Source organism: Delphinapterus leucas, chromosome 2, assembly GCF_059928025.1.
Source record: "Delphinapterus leucas isolate spDelLeu-1000000601 "Yukka" chromosome 2, BTC_Dleu_Yukka2, whole genome shotgun sequence".
Lineage (NCBI taxonomy): Eukaryota > Metazoa > Chordata > Mammalia > Artiodactyla > Monodontidae > Delphinapterus > Delphinapterus leucas.
In genome coordinates, this window is record NC_143130.1 from 152,068,155 (window position 1) to 152,087,015 (window position 18,861).

The 18,861-nt window shown below is 46.2% G+C and overlaps 1 protein-coding gene across 2 annotated transcripts in view; it reads right to left on the reverse strand.

Moving 5' to 3' along the window:
• The window catches only part of LOC111173001 (zinc finger protein DPF3), a 108,068-nt gene that overhangs the window by 39,009 nt on the left and 50,198 nt on the right, over window positions 1-18,861 (reverse strand). For both annotated transcript variants that reach the window (XR_002644069.3, XM_089907926.1), the window contains exon 6: window positions 111-248. Coding sequence is in view for 1 of the 2 variants with exons in the window: in XM_089907926.1 (XP_089764052.1) it covers window positions 111-248 (138 nt within the window). In the remaining variant the exon portion in view is untranslated. The remainder of the gene's footprint in view (window positions 1-110; window positions 249-18,861) is intronic.

Below are 18,861 nucleotides of genomic sequence, written 5' to 3' on the forward strand. Positions count from 1 at the left end.
GACCAATCTACAGGTGCCACCAGAAGATGCCCGAGGTGAACAAAAAGGAATGCTCCATAGCCCTGCCCACCCACCTCATCACTCCCCCAACCCAACAACTGGGAACTCACGTCTGTGGTTCTCGTTTCTGTGGTTGGGTGGGGACCGGGTCTCCTGGTCTTGGGCCTCATCCCCCTCCTCGCTGGCCAGGTGGGTGTGAGCGTAGTGGTAACTGAGTCCCGGCCGGTTTTTATAGCGCTTGCCGCAGACTAGAGAGGAAAAGAGGAAAGGAAGGGAAAACGCAAATGTTAGCAATCTCTGCAGCCACGGCCATCATTCTCCCAGGCAGTGACTCCCATCCATCCACCCCAGAGCTGGGTTTGCCCAAAAAAGTGTCTCCCACTCCCAACACCCCCCGACCCTCACCCCAGCACCAGCACCGCTGCAACAAGTAAAGAAAAGAACCCAGGTAAAGAAAAACCATAGAAGACGGAAGTTGAACTGTGTAAGAGCACCATCATTTCCTAGCTGTGAGACCCTGGGAAAGTCACTTGCACTCTATGTGCCTCAGTTTCTTCAGAGGGAAAATAAGCATAATAGTAGTACTTAGCTCTTTGGTTGTTATGATGAGTTAATCTCTATGCAAAGCACTTAGAACAGTGGTACGGGTGATAAGTATTATAACTTTGGTAAGGGTGACACTCATTATAACTTTGAAGTTAAAAGGCACTGGGAGTCTATTTAGTCCAAAACCCCATGGCACAGATGAAGCAAGCGAGGCCCAGCAAGCTTAAGTGATTTGCCTGGGAACACACAGCTGGCTGTGGCAGAGCCACTGGAACCCCGGTCTCCTGGATTCCTGTGCGGTACTCCTTCTACCACCCTGTGGTTGACTCTGTATGAAGTACAAAAGCTTTATACGGATCATATTTTTGATCTATCACCCAGTGATTCTGTGCCAGAAAAACACATTCCACTTCCACCATTAAAACTATGAATCTGAGGCATCCTTGGTAGATGTCGCAACCAAGAGCTTGTGCCCTTGATGGCCCGGGAAGCCTCTGATACCCCGAATCTCTAAAAACGTGTCCTAGCAGGCACTACCTCTCAGGTGGACAGTAGGAGACAAGGGCAACAAGCAACACAAATATGATTTCTTGGACCCAAGAAGAAGAAAGGGGCAGCTCCCTTGGTCGGCTGCTCAGTACCCAAATGGCTAAGACTAGGCCACTGCCACCACCCTCCCTGTCACAGAGCCCAATATCTCAGCCCGTGGAGGGATGGCACTGCTGGTAGCAGAAGCCACAAGGGTCTTCCAGGAAAAATCTCACGCCAACCCTCTCATCTCGTCCCCACCTCTCCCCAGCAGAGCAAACCCCACCGGATCTGCTGGAGTAGCTGAGGTTGCCATCTTTAAGAGACTCTCGCTCCACATGACTGGGTTATAGCAGGGAGTGTAAACACTTCCCAAGGTGGAAAGAGTACAGAGTTCCTCATCAGACATGGGTTCAAATCCCACTTCCAGGTGCCAAAGTTGACCAGCTGCATGACCTCCACAGTATAGAGAAGAGCTGTTACCCACTCCTCTTACCCCTTACCCTTATTATTTCTGGGGGGGTTTCCTTTCTTACAAGATTCTCTTAGGTTTTTCAGGTATTATAACCATTGGCAAAAATGGATAATGTCATCTCTTCTTTCTCATGTATATGTAAACTATTGTATCTTCTTAGCTTAATTCATTTGTAAGAATCACCAAGACAATATTTTAAAATAGCAAAAGCAAGCTTTTCCAATTGTAGTGAAATGGGATTTAGTGGTTCACTGTTTAGAATGATATATGTAGCTAGTTTTTAGTCTTTATCAAGTTTAAGTAGTTCTTCTTATTCCTGAGTTAGAGTTTTATTACAGGAGAATTTTACCAGCTGTCCTTTCAGCATCTACTAGTACATGACTCTCTTTTAGTTTGCTGATATGGTGAATTATGTTGATTTCCTAATGCTTCCTACTATTGAGCCATTCTCGCATTCCTAGAATGTACTCCATTTGGTCAGGGTGTATTATCTATTTGATATACTGCTGCATTCTACTTTCTAATTTTGCATTTTGCATCTAATACTCAGACTTGAGATAGATAAATAATTTTGGGCCTTTTACCATGATTTTCAATTGCATAGTTGTGCTGACTTCCAAAAATAAATTAAGGAGTTCTGTGTGAAATTGGACAAGATACATAATCTCTTTGCGCCTTTTTTTTTTTTTTTTAATATATTTATTTATTTATTTTTGGCTGTGTTGAGTCTTCGTTTCTGTGCAAGGGCTTTCTCTAGTTGCGGCAAGCGGGGGCCACTCTTCATCGCGGTGCGCGGGCCTCTCACTGTCGCGGCCTCTCTTGCTGCGGAGCACAGTCTCCAGACATGCAGGCTCAGTAGTTGTGGCTCACAGGTCTAGTTGCTCCGCGGCATGTGGGATCTTCCCAGATCAGGGCTCGAACCCGTGTCCCCTGCATTGGCAGGCAGATTCTCAACCACTGTGCCACCAGGGAAGCCCTGTGCCTTTTTTTAAATCTGAAAATGATGATGGTATTACTTACCTTGAGGGATTATAAATAATATTTGTAAAGTATCTCACTCAGTACCCAACACCTAATAGATGCTCAATAAACAGTAGTGAGGGGCAAGGGGCTTCAGTGTGGTCTACCACATCTTAAGTGCTGTACCCTCCTTGAAAGAGGGACTTTGACCCTTACCTCTCCTATGGAATCTGGGAATTGGCTGGACTTTCTTAAGAAGGTGAGAGTCTGAAATTCAAGTTGGTGATCAAGTTGGTGACCAAGCTGGTGACCTAGTGACTATAAATTCAAGTCCTACAATTGGCTCCTCTCTCCCTCTCTCTCCCCCTCTCTCTCTCTCTCGTAAATATTGCAAAAAATAATAATAATAACATGTCACTACACAACTCAATTCCATTTGGCTTAGGAAGTGGGACCTAAGGAGACCCCTGAGGCACACCGTGGGCCTGCTTGTGACTTTTTCTATTTAACTTTTAAATGATCTAAGGTCAATAAACAGCAAATTATTGGGTCACTGGATATAAATTCATTTCATTACAAGGAATATTGCTGGTGAGGAATAAATGTTTATTAAAAATAAGGCCAATAATGTCAGTATTTATATGGGGAAGCCTCAGCTGCCTCTGCAGATCTCCCTACTGCACACTCCACAGTATTTTATTTGTTTCATTTTGTTGTGTCAATTACCACCGTCCTCCTTAATCACAGAATTCCAGGATTTTAAGATTCTGGTCTAACTGACTATCAAATTGTTTTATTCCCACGAACACTCTAGGTGCCTTCCTGGAACAACTCCACCGATGGGGAACTCACTACCCACCCGAGTAGGCATTTCTTCTTTGACCTCCTTGAATTATAGTTATGACTGCAATGGAGGACCTCTCTTAAGGACAGTGTCATGTCGATTTCATCTTGATGTCAACAACTCCACCTGCCGTGCTGCCATGCACATTTTACACCTTCAAAACATACCCATTGAATAGTTGATGAGTGAACACAGAAACGTTTTGTAGGAAAGCGAGGAGATGGGGGAGGAGGTAAGTGTGTAGAATCGGCTCCATCTATCCACATTAATCTCACACTAATAGTTCTTAAAACCTACAAAACCAAACCCAAGCAAAAAGCTTCCCATATCTCCTTCCCCAATACCATAGAAAGTTTTAGAGCAGATCCTTTTGCTAGAAGAGAGATTCTCAAAGAGTAGTCACCAGACCAGCCCCATCTGCATCACCTGGGAAGTTGTTAGAGATGCAGTTTCTTGGGCTCCACCCCGGACCTACCGAAGCGGAAAGTCTCGGGGTAGGGCCAGGCAATCTGTGTTTTAACAGGGCCTGCGGGTGATTCCGATACACACTACAGTTTGAGAACCACTCTGCTAGAAGATTGAATATATTGAGGCTTAACTCTGCCCGCCCTGCATGCGCCTGCCCTTCTGGATGGATGGAGGTGGCAGGAGGGGGCAGCAGGAGGCAGCCCTGAGACCTGTGTTCAGTTATTAGAGGAAACAGAAGCGGACAGCCCACGGTGGCCCTGGAAGCCAGAGCCCTTAACCACAATCCCTGTATGCAGAGCTTTCCAGGTGGAGCTTCATTTTTCACCACCTGCTTATATCATGTCATTCCTTCATCACCAGGTCTTCAAGGAAACATTTATTAAACACCTAATGTGTACCCAGCCTTGAAGCACCGGAGGACAAAGACAAATGAGTCCCAGTCCCCTCCCTCCAGGAGTCCGAAGTCTAGCAGAGGAGATATACACGTCAACTAGCAAGGAGGGAGGTGGGATAAATGCACCAATGCGAGCCTGTGCCCCGCAAAGAGGAGGGGCCAGCTCACGGGCTTAAGTGGGGTGCGAGGATGGCTTCCCAGAGCAGGTGGATGAGCTGCAGCTTGTGAGAGAGCAGGACATCACCAGGCAGACAAAGGAGGAGGGCATGCGGGCACCAAAGCACGTCCCGCCAGCACCTTTGGGGAACTGCAGGATATTCGGTAAAGCCACTGGGAAGGGGGCATCGGGGTGGGTGTGAGGGGGACTAAGGAGAGGAAGGTGGGCAGGACTTTATCCTGACAGTGGGAAGTGGGGGGAGGACTGTATGCATCCTGAGGACCAACTTCATCAGATTTACATTTTAGAAATACTGGTTAAGGTTATAGTGCAGAAGATGGATTTGGAGGTGGCAATAGGCTCCTTTAATTTTCCGTGTGTGAACAATGAGGACTTTGGGGTAGGAGAGAGGTTAGAGAGAATCTGGTAGAAGGGGGAGCGGGTGGGAGTCAGCAGAAAGGAGGAGCGCAAAATGACTTCCACGAACTCGGCCTTCCTGGCCACGTGCCATCCAGCCCCCATCCAGCCCCCCAGCCTCACCCGAAGCCACCTCTGCCTCCTTCCCAGCCCTCCTGCCCACTGGCCCTTTCGTTTCTTAAACATTTTTCCGTCCACCACAGAGCCTTTGCACAAGCTCTTCCCTCTGCCCAGAATGTCCCGCAGCCCCACTTTGCCTGATCAACGCTTCACAATCCTTCAGTTCTCGAGTCTTTCCAATCACAATTAGGACACTGGTGTGTTACCTTCCCAGGACTAGTCGTGTATCAATATGTGTCTCTCCCACCAGCAGCAAGCATGGCAGGGCCTGTGTGTTTGCACACTGTTGCAGCCCCAGTGATGAGCTTGGGGCCTGCACTCGATGTCAGCTAAGGGAATCAATAATAATCCCTACGTTTCGACTTGGGCAACTGGGTGGAAGCACGTAGGAGGAAAATCAGATTTAAAGAAGGAAGGGAATGAGCTCAGTCTGGGGTTGGCTTATACACCTGGTGCTTGGGAAAGAGATGTGGATGTTGGAGTTGCCAGGTGGCAGTGGAAGTGATGGATATGGAGAGAAAAGTGCCAGGAGAGAAGGAGGAGAGAAAGAAGAAAGGTGGGCACAGGACAGAACTCAGAAAACACCGGTATCTTAAAGAGTCTGGTGAAGAAAGAGAAACCGATTTAAAATTTTTAAGAAACACTCACAAAGGACTGAGCAACATAGGCCAGAGGAGCAGGGCTTCCAGGTGACAGAAACGATGACACCACCGGTCACGGCCCCTGCTAACAGCTACTGAGTATGTACCATGTGCCAGGCCTGTTCTGGCGCTTCAAGTAAATCAGCTCACAGCCACGCGCATCCCCATTTTACAGAGGCAGAGCCAGGATAACGTCAGATGCCCCAGAAGGGCCGAGAAGGCTGGGGACTCAGAAGACAGCACTGGGCTTGGCAATTAGCAGGTCACCTGAGTGAGCAGAGAATCCACAGCCTCGAGTAGGATGACGCAAGGCTACAGGAAGCCAGGATGCTTTGGGGAATGAGGAAGTGGTGATGGGGCCGAAGGACCATTCCTTCCAGCATGGCTGTGGAAGGGGAAGGAGTCAGCTGGTGGACAGATGGGACTGCAGAGTCCAGGGAGTCTGAGTGGGGATTGTCCTTTAACAGAACAGGTCTTGATCAGGCTCGTAGGCTAAAGGGAAGGAGGCAGGAGGGAGGGGAGTTTGAGAGGCAGGTTTAGGAGAGATTGGAGTTCATGGAGCAAGATGCCTGGCCCCAAAACAAAGCTGCTGACCCAAGTCCCAGTCCCTCAAATGACTTCATCCTAGGGACGAGAGATTTCTAAGATTTATTTTGGTTGAAGAGCATCTGGGTCAGACTGCTACATTGTGATGAAGAGAAACGCCTTGGAAATCCTGCTTTGACTGGTTTGGAAGAGAAGGAAAATCTAGCACTGTCTCACCTTCTATATGTATTTCATCACATCTCCCTGCCACTCTGAACACTTGTGAGCCAGCTTCGTAGACGTGTGACCTGTACATTCAGACAGGGTCCTGGGTTCGGAAGGGTCCCACACTTAGTTTAAAGCCTTGCTCTTGCCATCTTGACACTTTTAATACTACTAAACAAAGGGGCCCTCATTTGCATTTTGCACTGGGCCCTGTACATTATGCATCTGGCCTTGGAAACCATTTGGGGCAGCGGGTGGAGATCTGGGACTAAGTTATTCCAAACAGCCACCTTAATCGTGTAAGAGCTGCCACAGTGAATACAGGACCCAGCCAGCTCTAGTCGAGGGCAAAATTTCCCTCTGAAGTAACTAGGAAGCCTGGCCAGAGGGGTTAGCCACTCAGCAGTGGTCATTTTAGTGCCACCAACAGCTCTGGCCCTTCTTCTGGGTCGACCCTCCCTTCAGAGAGGCAGGCTCTGTATTGATGCGTGGGTAGGCTAGATCCGAACTGCCTGGGTTCAAATCCCAGCTCTGTTGCTGACTGACTGTGACCTTGGGTGAGTAGCTAAATCTCTCTGTGCCTCAGCATCCTCTCTGGAAAACGGGGATGATCATGACAGCACACCTACTGCACAGTTGTAAGGCTATGTGAGAGAATACATATAAGTGGTGCTGGGAAAACTGGACAGGTACATGTAAAAGTATGAGATTAGAACACTCCCTAACACCATACACAAAAATAAGCTCAAAATGGATTAAAGACCTAAATGTAAGGCCAGACACTATCAAACTCTTAGAGGAAAACATAGGCAGAACACTCTATGACATAAATCACAGCAAGATCCTTTCTGACCCACCTCCTAGAGAAATGGAAATAAAAACAAAAATTAACAAATGGGACCTAATGAAACTTCAAAGCTTTTGCACAGCAAAAGAAACCATAAACAAGACCAAAAGACAACCCTCAGAATGGGAGAAAATATTTGCAAATGAAGCAACTGACAAAGGATTAATCTCCAAAATTTACAAGCAGCTCATGCAGCTCAATAACAAAAAAACAAACAACCCAATCCAAAAATGGGCAGAATACCTAAATAGACATTTCTCCAAAGAAGATATACAGATTGCCAACAAACACATGAAAGAATGCTCAACATCATTAATCATTACAGAAATGCAAATCAAAACTACAATAAGATATCATCTCATACCGGTCAGAATGGCCATCATCAAAAAATCTAGAAACAATAAATGCTGGAGAGGGTGTGGAGAAAAGGGAACCCTCTTGCACTGTTGGTGGGAATGTAAATTGATACAGCCACTATGGAGAACAGTATGGAGGTTCCTTAAAAAACTAAAAATAGAATTACCATATGACCCAGCAATCCCATTGCTGGGCATATACCCTGAGAAAACCATAATTCAAAAAGAGTCATGTACCACGATGTTCACTGCAGCACTGTTTACAATAGCCAGGACATGGAAGCAACCTAAGTGTCCATCAACAGATGAGTGGATAAAGAAGATGTGGCACATACATACAATGGAATATTACTCAGGCATAAAAAGAAACAAAATTGAGTTATCTGTAGTGAGGTGGATGGACCTAGAGTCTGTCATACAGAGTGAAGTAAGTCAGAAAGAGAAAAACAAATACTGTATGCTAACACATATATATGGAATCTAAAAAAAAAAAAGGTTCTGAAGAACCTAGAGGCAGGACAGGAATAAAGACGCAGATGTAGAGAATGGACATGAGGACACGGGGAGGGGGAAGGGTAAGCTGTGACAAAGTGAGAGAGAGGCATGGACATATACACACTACCAAGCGTAAGGTAGATAGCTAGTGGGAAGCAGCCGCATAGCACAGGGAGATCAGCTTGGTGCTTTGTGACCACCTAGAGGGGTGGGATAGGGAGGGCGGGAGGGAGGGAGACGCAACAGGAAAGAGATATGGGAACATATGTATATGTACAGCTGATTCACTTTGTTATACAGCAGAAACTAACACCATTGTAAAGCAATTATACCCCAATAAGGATGTTAAAGAAAAAAGAGAGAGAATACATTGAAAATAGTACAGGGCTCACAGTAAGCCTCAGCCATCGTCAGCTGCTATTGTCAACACTGTGGATCCGCAAAGGGAATAAACCCTAAAGGGAAGGGGGTGGGGAGGACTAGTAGTTTGTCCTCTGAAGTCTGGGGTGATGGAGTTGCAAGGAAAAGAATGTTGGGAAAGATACATTCTGAAAATAAAGTATTAGAACCATCTGCTATCCCTTTATCATGTCAGCAATCTCACTCCCCACTCTTGTGCAGAATCAGACTGAGCCCCAAGACAGCTGAAGCGTTCAGATAGGGCTGCGCCCCCATCCTCCCACTCCAGGCTCCCTCCCCAGGGCAAGCTCCTTGGCATCATGCGCCCCTGAAGCCATCACCCCTGGGACCAGGCACAAGCCTGTGCACAACCTCAGGTCCTTCTTTTCACCTTGGCAGCACGCACCTGGATTGTGTGTTCCAGGCGCCACGCACGTGGAGAGGAACGGCTGTGACAATGAGGAAGGTCCAGCTTGCCTTCCCCTCTCTCCTTCCCCCTGGGGCAGATCCATCTGTCAAGCTGCAGAATTAGTGCTTGCCCACTTCCCAATCCAGAGCTGCATTCGCCAGGCAGGACCTCCTGTCTGGAGTTATGAATACCTTCAGTGCCACCCCAGAATATTTACAACACACCTCTGCCACCCCACTGCAACCCTACACCACTCACCCCTTATGAGGATGGGGGAGGAAGCGGAGAAGGGGGAGGAGGGAGGAACAATCAGGGGTAGTTTGTGGGAACAAAGCCGGCTGCAGCAGACAGCAGAATCCTTCCTGCCAGGGAGAAGCGGCTGCCTTCCCCACTGATAACTTAATGACTCTGGCACATTTTCATCAGCCCAACTTGGAGCACGCAGTGGGTATCTGAGCCAGTGGTTTCCGAGAGCCTGAAAGCAGTGACTGAAAGCAATTACAGGATGAGCGTCCAAGAGACAAAGCCTGGACCTTGGGAGTCACCGGGCCACATCTCTTTCCCAGCTCTGCCCTGTGGCACTTACACACAGCCCTGAGGACACCACTTCCCTTTCTCTGCAGCTTGACTTCCTCTTCTGTAAAATCGACCCAGCAGTGCCTGTCACCTGCTGATGCCTCCAAGGCATCATACTTACAGACTATCAGGCAGGCACACATTCTTACACTGAATCTCACAACAGCTCAGGAGGTAGGGATTATCATCCCATTTTACAGAGAAGGAAACTGAGTCTGGGGGGCATTGAAACAATTCACTAAATGGCAAAGTCGGAATTTGAACTCAGGTCTGTCTGACTTTGAAACACACAGAATCAAAGACGTGCTAGTCATTCTCCATTCACAACCCCTCCCAGTGCCTGGAGCTGACCTCGATGGCCTCTTGCCCTCTGCTTCCGGTGGAGTTTGGCCATCGGGAGGCACTGGCAGGAGAACGGAGGGTGAGAAGAGAGGAGGTGGGGATCTGTGCCCTGCCCACCCCACTCGGGCTACCCTCCCTCCCAGATCCAGCTACCCCTGGGAGCCAATGTCCTCCCTGCTCCTTGGAACTCAGGATGGGGAGGGCTCCCCCTCTCCCTTGTTGCTATCTTTATCCTGCCCACACCTCCACAATCACTCTGACATCAAATTCTCTGCCATTCAGCCCATCTAAGGTTGAAACTTATGTCCTCCTGGAGCCAAGACAAATATAAACAAGGGTCATTTTGACAAGAGAATCATAGCCTACCAGACCGGTTCAGATGTTTGGGGACCTCCACACCTTCCTGAAAACCCTCGGTCTTCTCTCTGCAGAACCATCAAGGCGGGTGAAGGACCGTCTACACCAATCCCCCGGGTGGGAGGAAGCCCCAAGTGAGAAAAGCCCTGCTGTGAATGAGCTTGGGACAAAACCCAGGAAACACTGCAAAAGGCCACTAGCTCAGACCTGTGTACTCAGGGTAGGGTGTTAATCCCTACGACTATGTTAAGTGCCTAGGCTTTTTCAAGAGCCAATGATGGCCCCACAAAGCTCAAGTGATAAAAGTGGTGGCTTCACAGATAGCCCAGGTCCTGCAACATTTAGGCACCAAGAAGCTCCTCTTGGACAAGCACAGGTGGGCTTCCCTCCCCACCCCTTCTCGAGCCAGAGGCCAGCAGCGCGGGTGGCCTTCTGCAGACCTGGCATCTGGCCCTGGCTCTGATACTAACCCACCGTACATCCTTGGACAAATCCCACAGCTTTCTGGACTTGGTTTCCCCATTTGTAACATACGGCAGTTGCATCAGACCATCTCTAAGTCTTTCCATTCTAACACTGCACAACGCTTTGTTTCTCTGGGTCCTCTGAGGACTGTGTGCCTCCTGAAGCAATTATTCCCTCAACTGTGACAGAAAAATGATGTAGATTCCCAGCCACAGAATCCACCCAGGGGCTGCCTACACCCTTCTCCCCACCCCACCAAGCCAGGTAGGCAGATGCCCTTCTGTGGCTTCATGTCTTCTTCCAGGCCACCCTTGATGCTTATTTTAAGCTGAATTCTTCTGGACAGAAACACAGGGGCTGGAGTAGGGGTGGGGTGTAATATCCTGATTTTTCAAAGCCACATTCCTCAGGGTCTGGCACTGACCCATATATTAGGAGTGAGCCCAGAGCCAGGATCTATCAAATGCCCGTGATCCACAAGTCCTGTGTCTTCATCAAGGGAGGGCATTCTGCGTATTGTAGGAATTTACTGTATGTGAACGTGGCTACATGTTCTTTTAAAAAAAAAACAGGAAGAACGGAGATAGGCAACAAGGTTTCATTTCAAAATACTCTATAACCTGATTCTGGATCCCCCGCAGAGAAATGCAGAAACTTCCAAAACCAAAGCATTAAATGTGTTAGCAGAACTCTTTCCTGCTCTGTTGAGAAGCAGGGTAACATGATTCTGGTGAACTCTGGGGTCAGTTGTCCTACGTCAGCTAATTGGTTGTGTGACCTTGGGCAAGTTACTCCAAACCTCAGTTTCCTTGTCTGTAAAATGGGGATAATAATAGTTTTATACCTCATGTGGGTATTGTGAGAACTGAATGAGTCCATCCTTGTACTTAGCACATTGCCTGGCACGCAACAAATGTTCAACAAACAGTAGCTCTTTCTGATCATTCAGTTCACTCTCAGAATGCTTCCCTGATCTCTGACAATGCCAGCAGCCAGAGCACAAAACACCACTGGGGACTCACGTGTGAAATAAATACGCTTTCTTGAATTAGTAGAAAAAAAAAATATTTATTGAGCATATTTATGAACCAGGCAGTGAACTAATTATTTTTACACACGGTCTCATTTCACCCTCTTGAAAACCCTCTAAGGTCAATCTTATTGCCCTCACTTGACAGAAAAAGAAACTGAGGCTCAGAGAGGTTTTTGTGATTTGTCCTAGGTCGTGGCTAGGGAGTGTTGTAGCAAAGACTCAAATCCTGGGCTTCTGATTCAAGAGCCATCTTCTTCAGGCCACCATCCCTTATAGAGATGGTGTCTTTGATTCCTTATTCTAGTGAAATCATACATTAGCATGTCCTTAATTCACTTAAAGAGTCAAATATCATTCTTTTTTTAATCTTCATGGAAAATAATTTAAATAATAAATATTACTGTCAACATTTCTGGAGAAGGTAAACAGAGAAAGGCAAAAAAATCAGATGCAATATCATAAAGTATAGTAGCCTCCAAACATTTGGGAATCTGGCCAGTGGGCTCTCTTTGGGCATCTCGGGGTGAATATCTGACATAAACGCTCCTTCAGATCCTTGATTTGTGAGTCCTGACCTACCAAGTGCGTCTCAATGACCCTTACCTGAAGCAGGCCCCCATCCACCTGCGACACCGGTATAAGATCCTCACGAACTTTGGGGAAACAAATGTATACTAGCATATTTTAGACATTTCTGCCTGGATGTCCTGCCATGTCCACAAACCCATATGTCAAAGTTTCATCACTTCCCCAAATTACCTCCTCCTCCTCTAGAATATTCCAGTTAAGCCTCCCTCATGTCTCCATTACTCAAGCTCAAGACTTGAAGAGTCACTGTTGCCACCTCCCTCTCTCTTGTACCCCACATCCTGTCTGTCCTCTGCCAGGTTCTGTGGATTTTTCTTTCATAAAGTCTTGCTTGTTTGCCCCATCCATTTTGTTCCTGCTCTCGCCACTGTCCAGACTTCATGTCTTCTCCTTCCTGACTGGAAAAGGCTCCTCTTAGCCACAGGCTTCAGGCTCTCTCCCCTGAACACCTAATCCCCAAGATTAACCATTCCAGAGACGTCTCCAGGATCATCCATGATTCACCATTGACTATACGGGCCAAACTCTAAGCAGCTCAGTCTAATGTTCCCAGCATCCTTATCCAGCTCTGTGCCCCTCAATCTCCCTACCCAAACACTCTGCTTCAGCCACGCTGGTCTATCTTCTGTCCTGGTATGTGCATCCCACATTCAACATTTTGGGAGCAGCCACTGTGCTGGGTCTGGGATGCAAGTTGAATATGACACAGTCTCTGCCCTCAGAAGGCTCACAGTCTAGCTTGAAGAATGGACAAGTAGACAAACTGTTATCATACTATGTGAGAGGTAGCCTATGCAGAGTTATGTACAAGGTAAGGTAGATTCCAGGAAGAGATGAGTGACGGGTGGGGGGATAGGGAGATTGCAGGGGAGAGAGAGAGAGATTGCTAACTGGGATCAAGTCCTGGATCTGCCACTTACTCACTGGGTGACCTCAGGAAAGTTAATTAACCCCTTTTCTCCACAGAATCCTTATCTGTAGGATGGAGATGATCATGCCATCTATCTCCTGGTATTTTTCAAGGATTAAAGAATTAATATAGATGAAACCTAACATTCCAGGCCCATATTATAAATCAACAAACTTGCCATTACTATTATTACCTCCGGCTGATTCCCACATACCTCTCCTTCCCTGGAGACGTCCGTCAATTCAATACACCCTCACTGAGGGTGGCATCCTGCTTGGCATCCTAGGGAAGCACCCTCTGGCATACCGGTCCCCAGCCCCAGACCACTCCCTCCCCTGGATTCCTGCAGTGCTCACTGCCTACTCAATGAAAACTGCTTGTGTTATCTCTTCCTGGGATATCAGCCTTATCTTGCCAACTACATTGGTGACAGAGGAAATAAGGAAAAGGCAAAGGTGGAAGAAACAGTCATTAAGCACATACCATGTGCAAACATTTTAATATATATTATCACATGTAGCTTTCCTAACCGTGTACATCCCCACTCCACACCTCAGGACAATGGACACTCCCAGCAGCAAGACAATTTTCTCGAAAAATTCTGGATAACAAGCTAACAAGTGGCAGGGCCACAATCTGACCTCAGGCTTCTCACTCCAAAGTCAGCGCACCTTCTTTGTGCAGCTCTTGCTAACCCACTTCCCTGACCCCCCACCAGGACTTGAAATAAGAGAAATCAAAGGCTGTGCACCAGGCACTTTGACCTCACAGTTCTGCTTCTAGGAAATAATAAAAGCATTATGCAAAGATATAGCTGCAATATTGTTTTTAATAGTGAACAAATTTTAAACTGTCTAAACATCCAACAAGTGGAACAATGATTGAGCAAACTGGGGCATGGCCATATCATGGAACACCATATAGCCTTAAAATGTTGTCATAAAAATGTCCTTATTGACATGGAAGGATGGTCCTCATGTGTTGTTGAGTGGGGGGGATGGGTTAAAGTGGTATGTATCATTTATTGGGGGGAGGGTATAGTAGACAGAGACAGCGAGAACCCTAAAATAGGATACAACAAAACAAAGTGGAAATCACCTCTGAAGAGTAAGATTATGGGTGATTTTTATTTTTCCCTTTATGCTTATCTGTAATTTCTGATTTTTCTGCAATGAACGTATACTGTTTCTGACTGGATAAGAAAGTAAGTCAAGAGGGTGTACACATAGGTATAAAACAAACTTACGATTACCAGAGGGGAAGGGTGGAGGGATAAATTAGGAGTATGGGATTAACAGATACATACTAGCATATATAAAATAGATAAACAACAAGGATTTACTGTATGGCACGGGGAACTATATTCAGTATCTTGTAATAATGTATAATGGAAAACAGTTGAAAAAAAGAACAATATATATATAACTGAGTCACTTTGCGGTACCTCTGAAACTAACACAATACTGTAAATTAACTATACTTCAATTAAATAAATAAATAAAAGAGGGTGTGAGTTACAGCCCAGAAAAGGCAAACCTAGGTTTGGTGGTCAACGGGCAAGGTTCTTGAGAGACCTAGAGGGTATGAGGGCATGAATGAGAAATTTCAGCCTCTCCCCAGCCCTGTCTCCTACCAGCCCTGCTGCGGCAACCTGCAACCTGTGTCCATGAAGCGAGGACATTTAAATATTTAAACAGACCCAGCTTTGCAGGAACAAATGCACTCAGTCTCTAGGGATCAATCCCATGCCACAGGCCCTGCTCCACAAATCAAGTTTCTGGGGCACGGAGCCTTTTCCACCCCTCCCCCGCTGCACCCCACGCAAGAACCTGCAAGATAATAGCGGCAACAACTGAGGGATGAGGCCGGCTTCCCTTCAGCGGCAAGGGCGGCCAGCCTGAAGGCCGCGTTATTGGCTTTTACCACTGCAGCTTGAAGAGAAAAGCACGTGAGCCTTAGAGAATGGGGGACCTTAATGCCCTCAAAAATTTTTTTTAATAAGACTGCAGTAGTCATCTGATTCTTCCTGGGCCTCAGGTATGGGGGAAACCGGAGTGATTTTAAGGAGGTTGAGGTCAAGCAGAGTTTCTAGAACGCCTTGGGAGCAACTATGCCTGCCCCATGCCGCCAATCCAGGCTGCTCTCGGCCCCGCGGGGTGGTCTCCTGATATCCCACGGCCCAGCATCCTATCTCTCAGGAAAAGAGCCTCATTGTTAAGCTGAGAAGAACGGAGCCCATGGCGCGGGGGAGACGGCTGACTGAGGAGCTCTAGAGACTCAAGGAAGGAGCTCCCCATCATTGACAAATGAGGAAAGTGGTACCATAGCCACTGAGGGGTGGAACCAAGACGACACCCCCAGACCCTGCTTCTTGCCCCATACATTCTCCCTGGGGTATACACCACCCAGAAGGGCAGGGAGGAACCCAGACCCTATTCTGACACTGCCCCAACTGGACAGAGTTACACCCCACCAGATTTCTAGAAGGGAGGAAACACTGTGAAGTCACAGGCCACACAATCGAAAATACACGTCTGTGGGATGAGGGTGGTAGAGGACAAAATTCTTGCTGATGTGGAGGCTGAGTTGAAAGGGATCACTCCTGCTGTGTGAATACCTGACATGACTCAGAGGTGAGTCAAGTTCCCAGGAGGGCTTCAATCACGTCTGTTTGCCTTTTGTCACTAAGCTACCCTAATGACCCAGTTAGGGGTGGGAGGCAGAGTGATTTTAATAGATTTAAATTTAAAAGGCTCAAAATTATGTAAACTATTCCATTCCACTTCAGCTATAATTACTGCCTGACTCCAGCTTACCAACCTGACACCTGGAAGCCGTCTGTCAACAGTAGCCAGGGCTTCACCTCATAAATAAAAAATAAAAATAATGAGCAAGCGCTCATTCATTCACAGTTAAAGCATGTTTTTCCTCAGCTCTTAGGACAGCCAAACTCCATACTGGTTTGGAGGAGGGCACATTTAGCCAGATGTTTGTGCAGAGATGTGCCGGGGTGTGTCAGCTCTGGAGTTGGAGAAATGAGGATTCATATCCCTGCTTTAGCATTAACCGGCTGTGTGATCTTGGACAAGTGCCCTCACCCCTCTGAGCCTGTTTCTTCTCCCTAAAGTGAGGTCAGTTGTCCCTGCCTCTCAAGTTTAGTGTGGGGATTTACAGAAATGCTTAGCACAGTGCTCTGCACACACAAGTACCCATCAGCAGGGGTTATCACCGTAATCAGAAAAGGCTGGGAGCAAAAGACAAGTGTTGGCAAGGATGTGGGGAAGTTGGAGCCCTCGTGCGCTGCTGGTGGGAATGCTAAATGATGCAGCCGCTATGGAGAGCAGTATGGAGGCTCCTCAAAGAATTAAGAATAGAACTACCATCTGATCCAGCAATCCCACATCTGGGTATTTATCCAAAAGAGTTGAAATCAAGATCTCAAAGAGATATTAACACTCCTATGTTCATTGCAGCGTTATTCCCACTAGCCAAGACGTGGAAACAATCTAAATGCCCATCAGTGAATGAATGGATAAAGAAAATGTGGTATACACATACAACGGAATATTAGTCATCCTTTAAAAGGAATATTGCATTATTCAATACGCAATCACACGGATGAACCTCAAGAATATTATGCTAAGTGAAATAAGCCAGTCCTAGAAAGACAAATACTGCGTGAGTCCACCTATATGAGTTCTCTAAAGTAGACAAATTCAAAGCATCGAAGACTGGAATGGTGGTTGCCAGGGGCTGGTGGGGAGGGGGTGATAGGAAATTGCTAACCAACAAGCATAAAGTTTCCATCAAGCAAGATGAGAAACCTCTAGATATCTTCTGTACAACAATGTACCCCTACTGAACAACATATATTGTGCACTTAAAAATTTAAGGGGTAGGTCTCAGGTTAAGTGTTCTTTCTACAATGTAATTAAATTTAATTTTTTTTAAAGAAAAAATTGGGAAAGGAAAAAAAAAAAAAACTTCACAAATCACTTCCATTGTGCCCTGCAGAAGGGCAAATGGGTGCTTTGTTCCTCCCTTAATGGCTGAAGCTTAGAGACAAAATGTTCTCCTTCTCCCTGAACATCACCCCATCACCACCATCTTCTTTCCTATGATGCTCCTTGAACAAAGAAAATAGAAAAGTGAGTCTCTCATCAAGAGTCTTCCCCAGTGATGCTAACAGAAAATCCAAAGCTGGGAACAGTTAGGAAGAGAAATGGCAAACCCTTGAAATTATTTTCAAAATATCTCAGTAGCCCAAACCCAAGGATTTCTTTCATATGTCTATCCCCAGTTATCATCTCACCTATAAAAGGGAGTTAATTACATTATTGGGATTTAAAGCCATTAAGTAAACTAAAGTCAAGTACTGGGTTGCTGAATTTTATTTCGGACTACTGAGTTTTATATCAATGTTGAAAGAACAGGACAGGAAAGATTCTAAAGAGACCGACTAAAACAGCAATGCAAGCTGGTGGCACTCTGCCTGGAGAATTCCTGGAGATTCCAGAACTTCCAGATGCAAAAAACAGGGAATAATAAAAGGGTTGATCAGTCAGAGGCCAGAAGCCTTCGAATTTGAATGCGGTAGACCAGTCATTCTCAAAAATCAGTATTCATAATTATCGCCTGAGAAGCTCTCAAAAATGCAGATTCCTAGGCCTACTCCCAGTGATTCTGACGTAGGAGCTCTGGTGTGAGGCCCAAGAATCCACATTTTAATAAACATCTCGGTTATCTCTGCCCAGGTGGTCCAGGTCCACACTTTGACCAGCACCAACAGCCTTTCCTACAAAGTCACATGTAGGTGCTTTGCTGTAGGGAATGAACACTTTCCCTTTGGCAAGAGGTTGAAAGGGAAGAAACAGAACTTTAATCCTGAAGCTGGGTAAACTTTCAGGATAATTAATAGAGATTGGTTACTTGCTGCAAAATGAAGTATTCATCTACACACACACCATGGATTGGGTAAAAAATAAATTATGTTCAGATGATTTCAATATTTCTCTGAGATGGAATAAATTCAAGGGCTGAGTGAAAGGTAACAAGCAAACTATCTATCACCTGAAGTTAGCAGCTAAGATAATATTTCAACCACCCACCTTGAAAGGGAAGCTTGGACTGAGAACAGAGCAGGACAACTATATAGGAATATACACCAGGAATGGTTAAATACAATCACATCTGAAAAATAGCTACAACTACTCCACAGAAACCCGGAAAGAGGTGGTGGGGTCCAAGGTGGCCTCATATTTTCATGAATAACTCGAAAGACGGAGTGGAGATTATGCAAATCAATCCATGGACAATACAAAAATGGCAGGGATTGTGAATCTGTGGTGAATTAAATTTAACTACTGGGCAATGTCTTTAAATTTGCCTTTATTGAATCTTGCATATTGAAGTCACATATTATTGTATCTCTTTATGGAGACTCAATAGGGCCGAATACAGAGTGATTTATGGAAGCAGGAATAATCAAATGTAGAAGTAGAAAAGAGCACACACCTGGAGAGGCATTGGCCCGGGGATCAGGACAGGCACCGGGTGGGAAGTGTTTGAGATGGTACACAGTGCAATGGGGTGGCCAATTACTTCTATTCTCTACAGATGTGGGTGGTGTTAAAAGCCGACGTGTAAAATAAACAAGGAAATGTGTCTGTTACTCTTTGAACCACTTGGCCTGGGTGCTACTTCCAATGAAAGTGCTGAGCTTAAAATAAACCTGGAAGAGAATTCTGAGCTGGCCATCGCAGAAATTATGGGATGCGTCCCTAG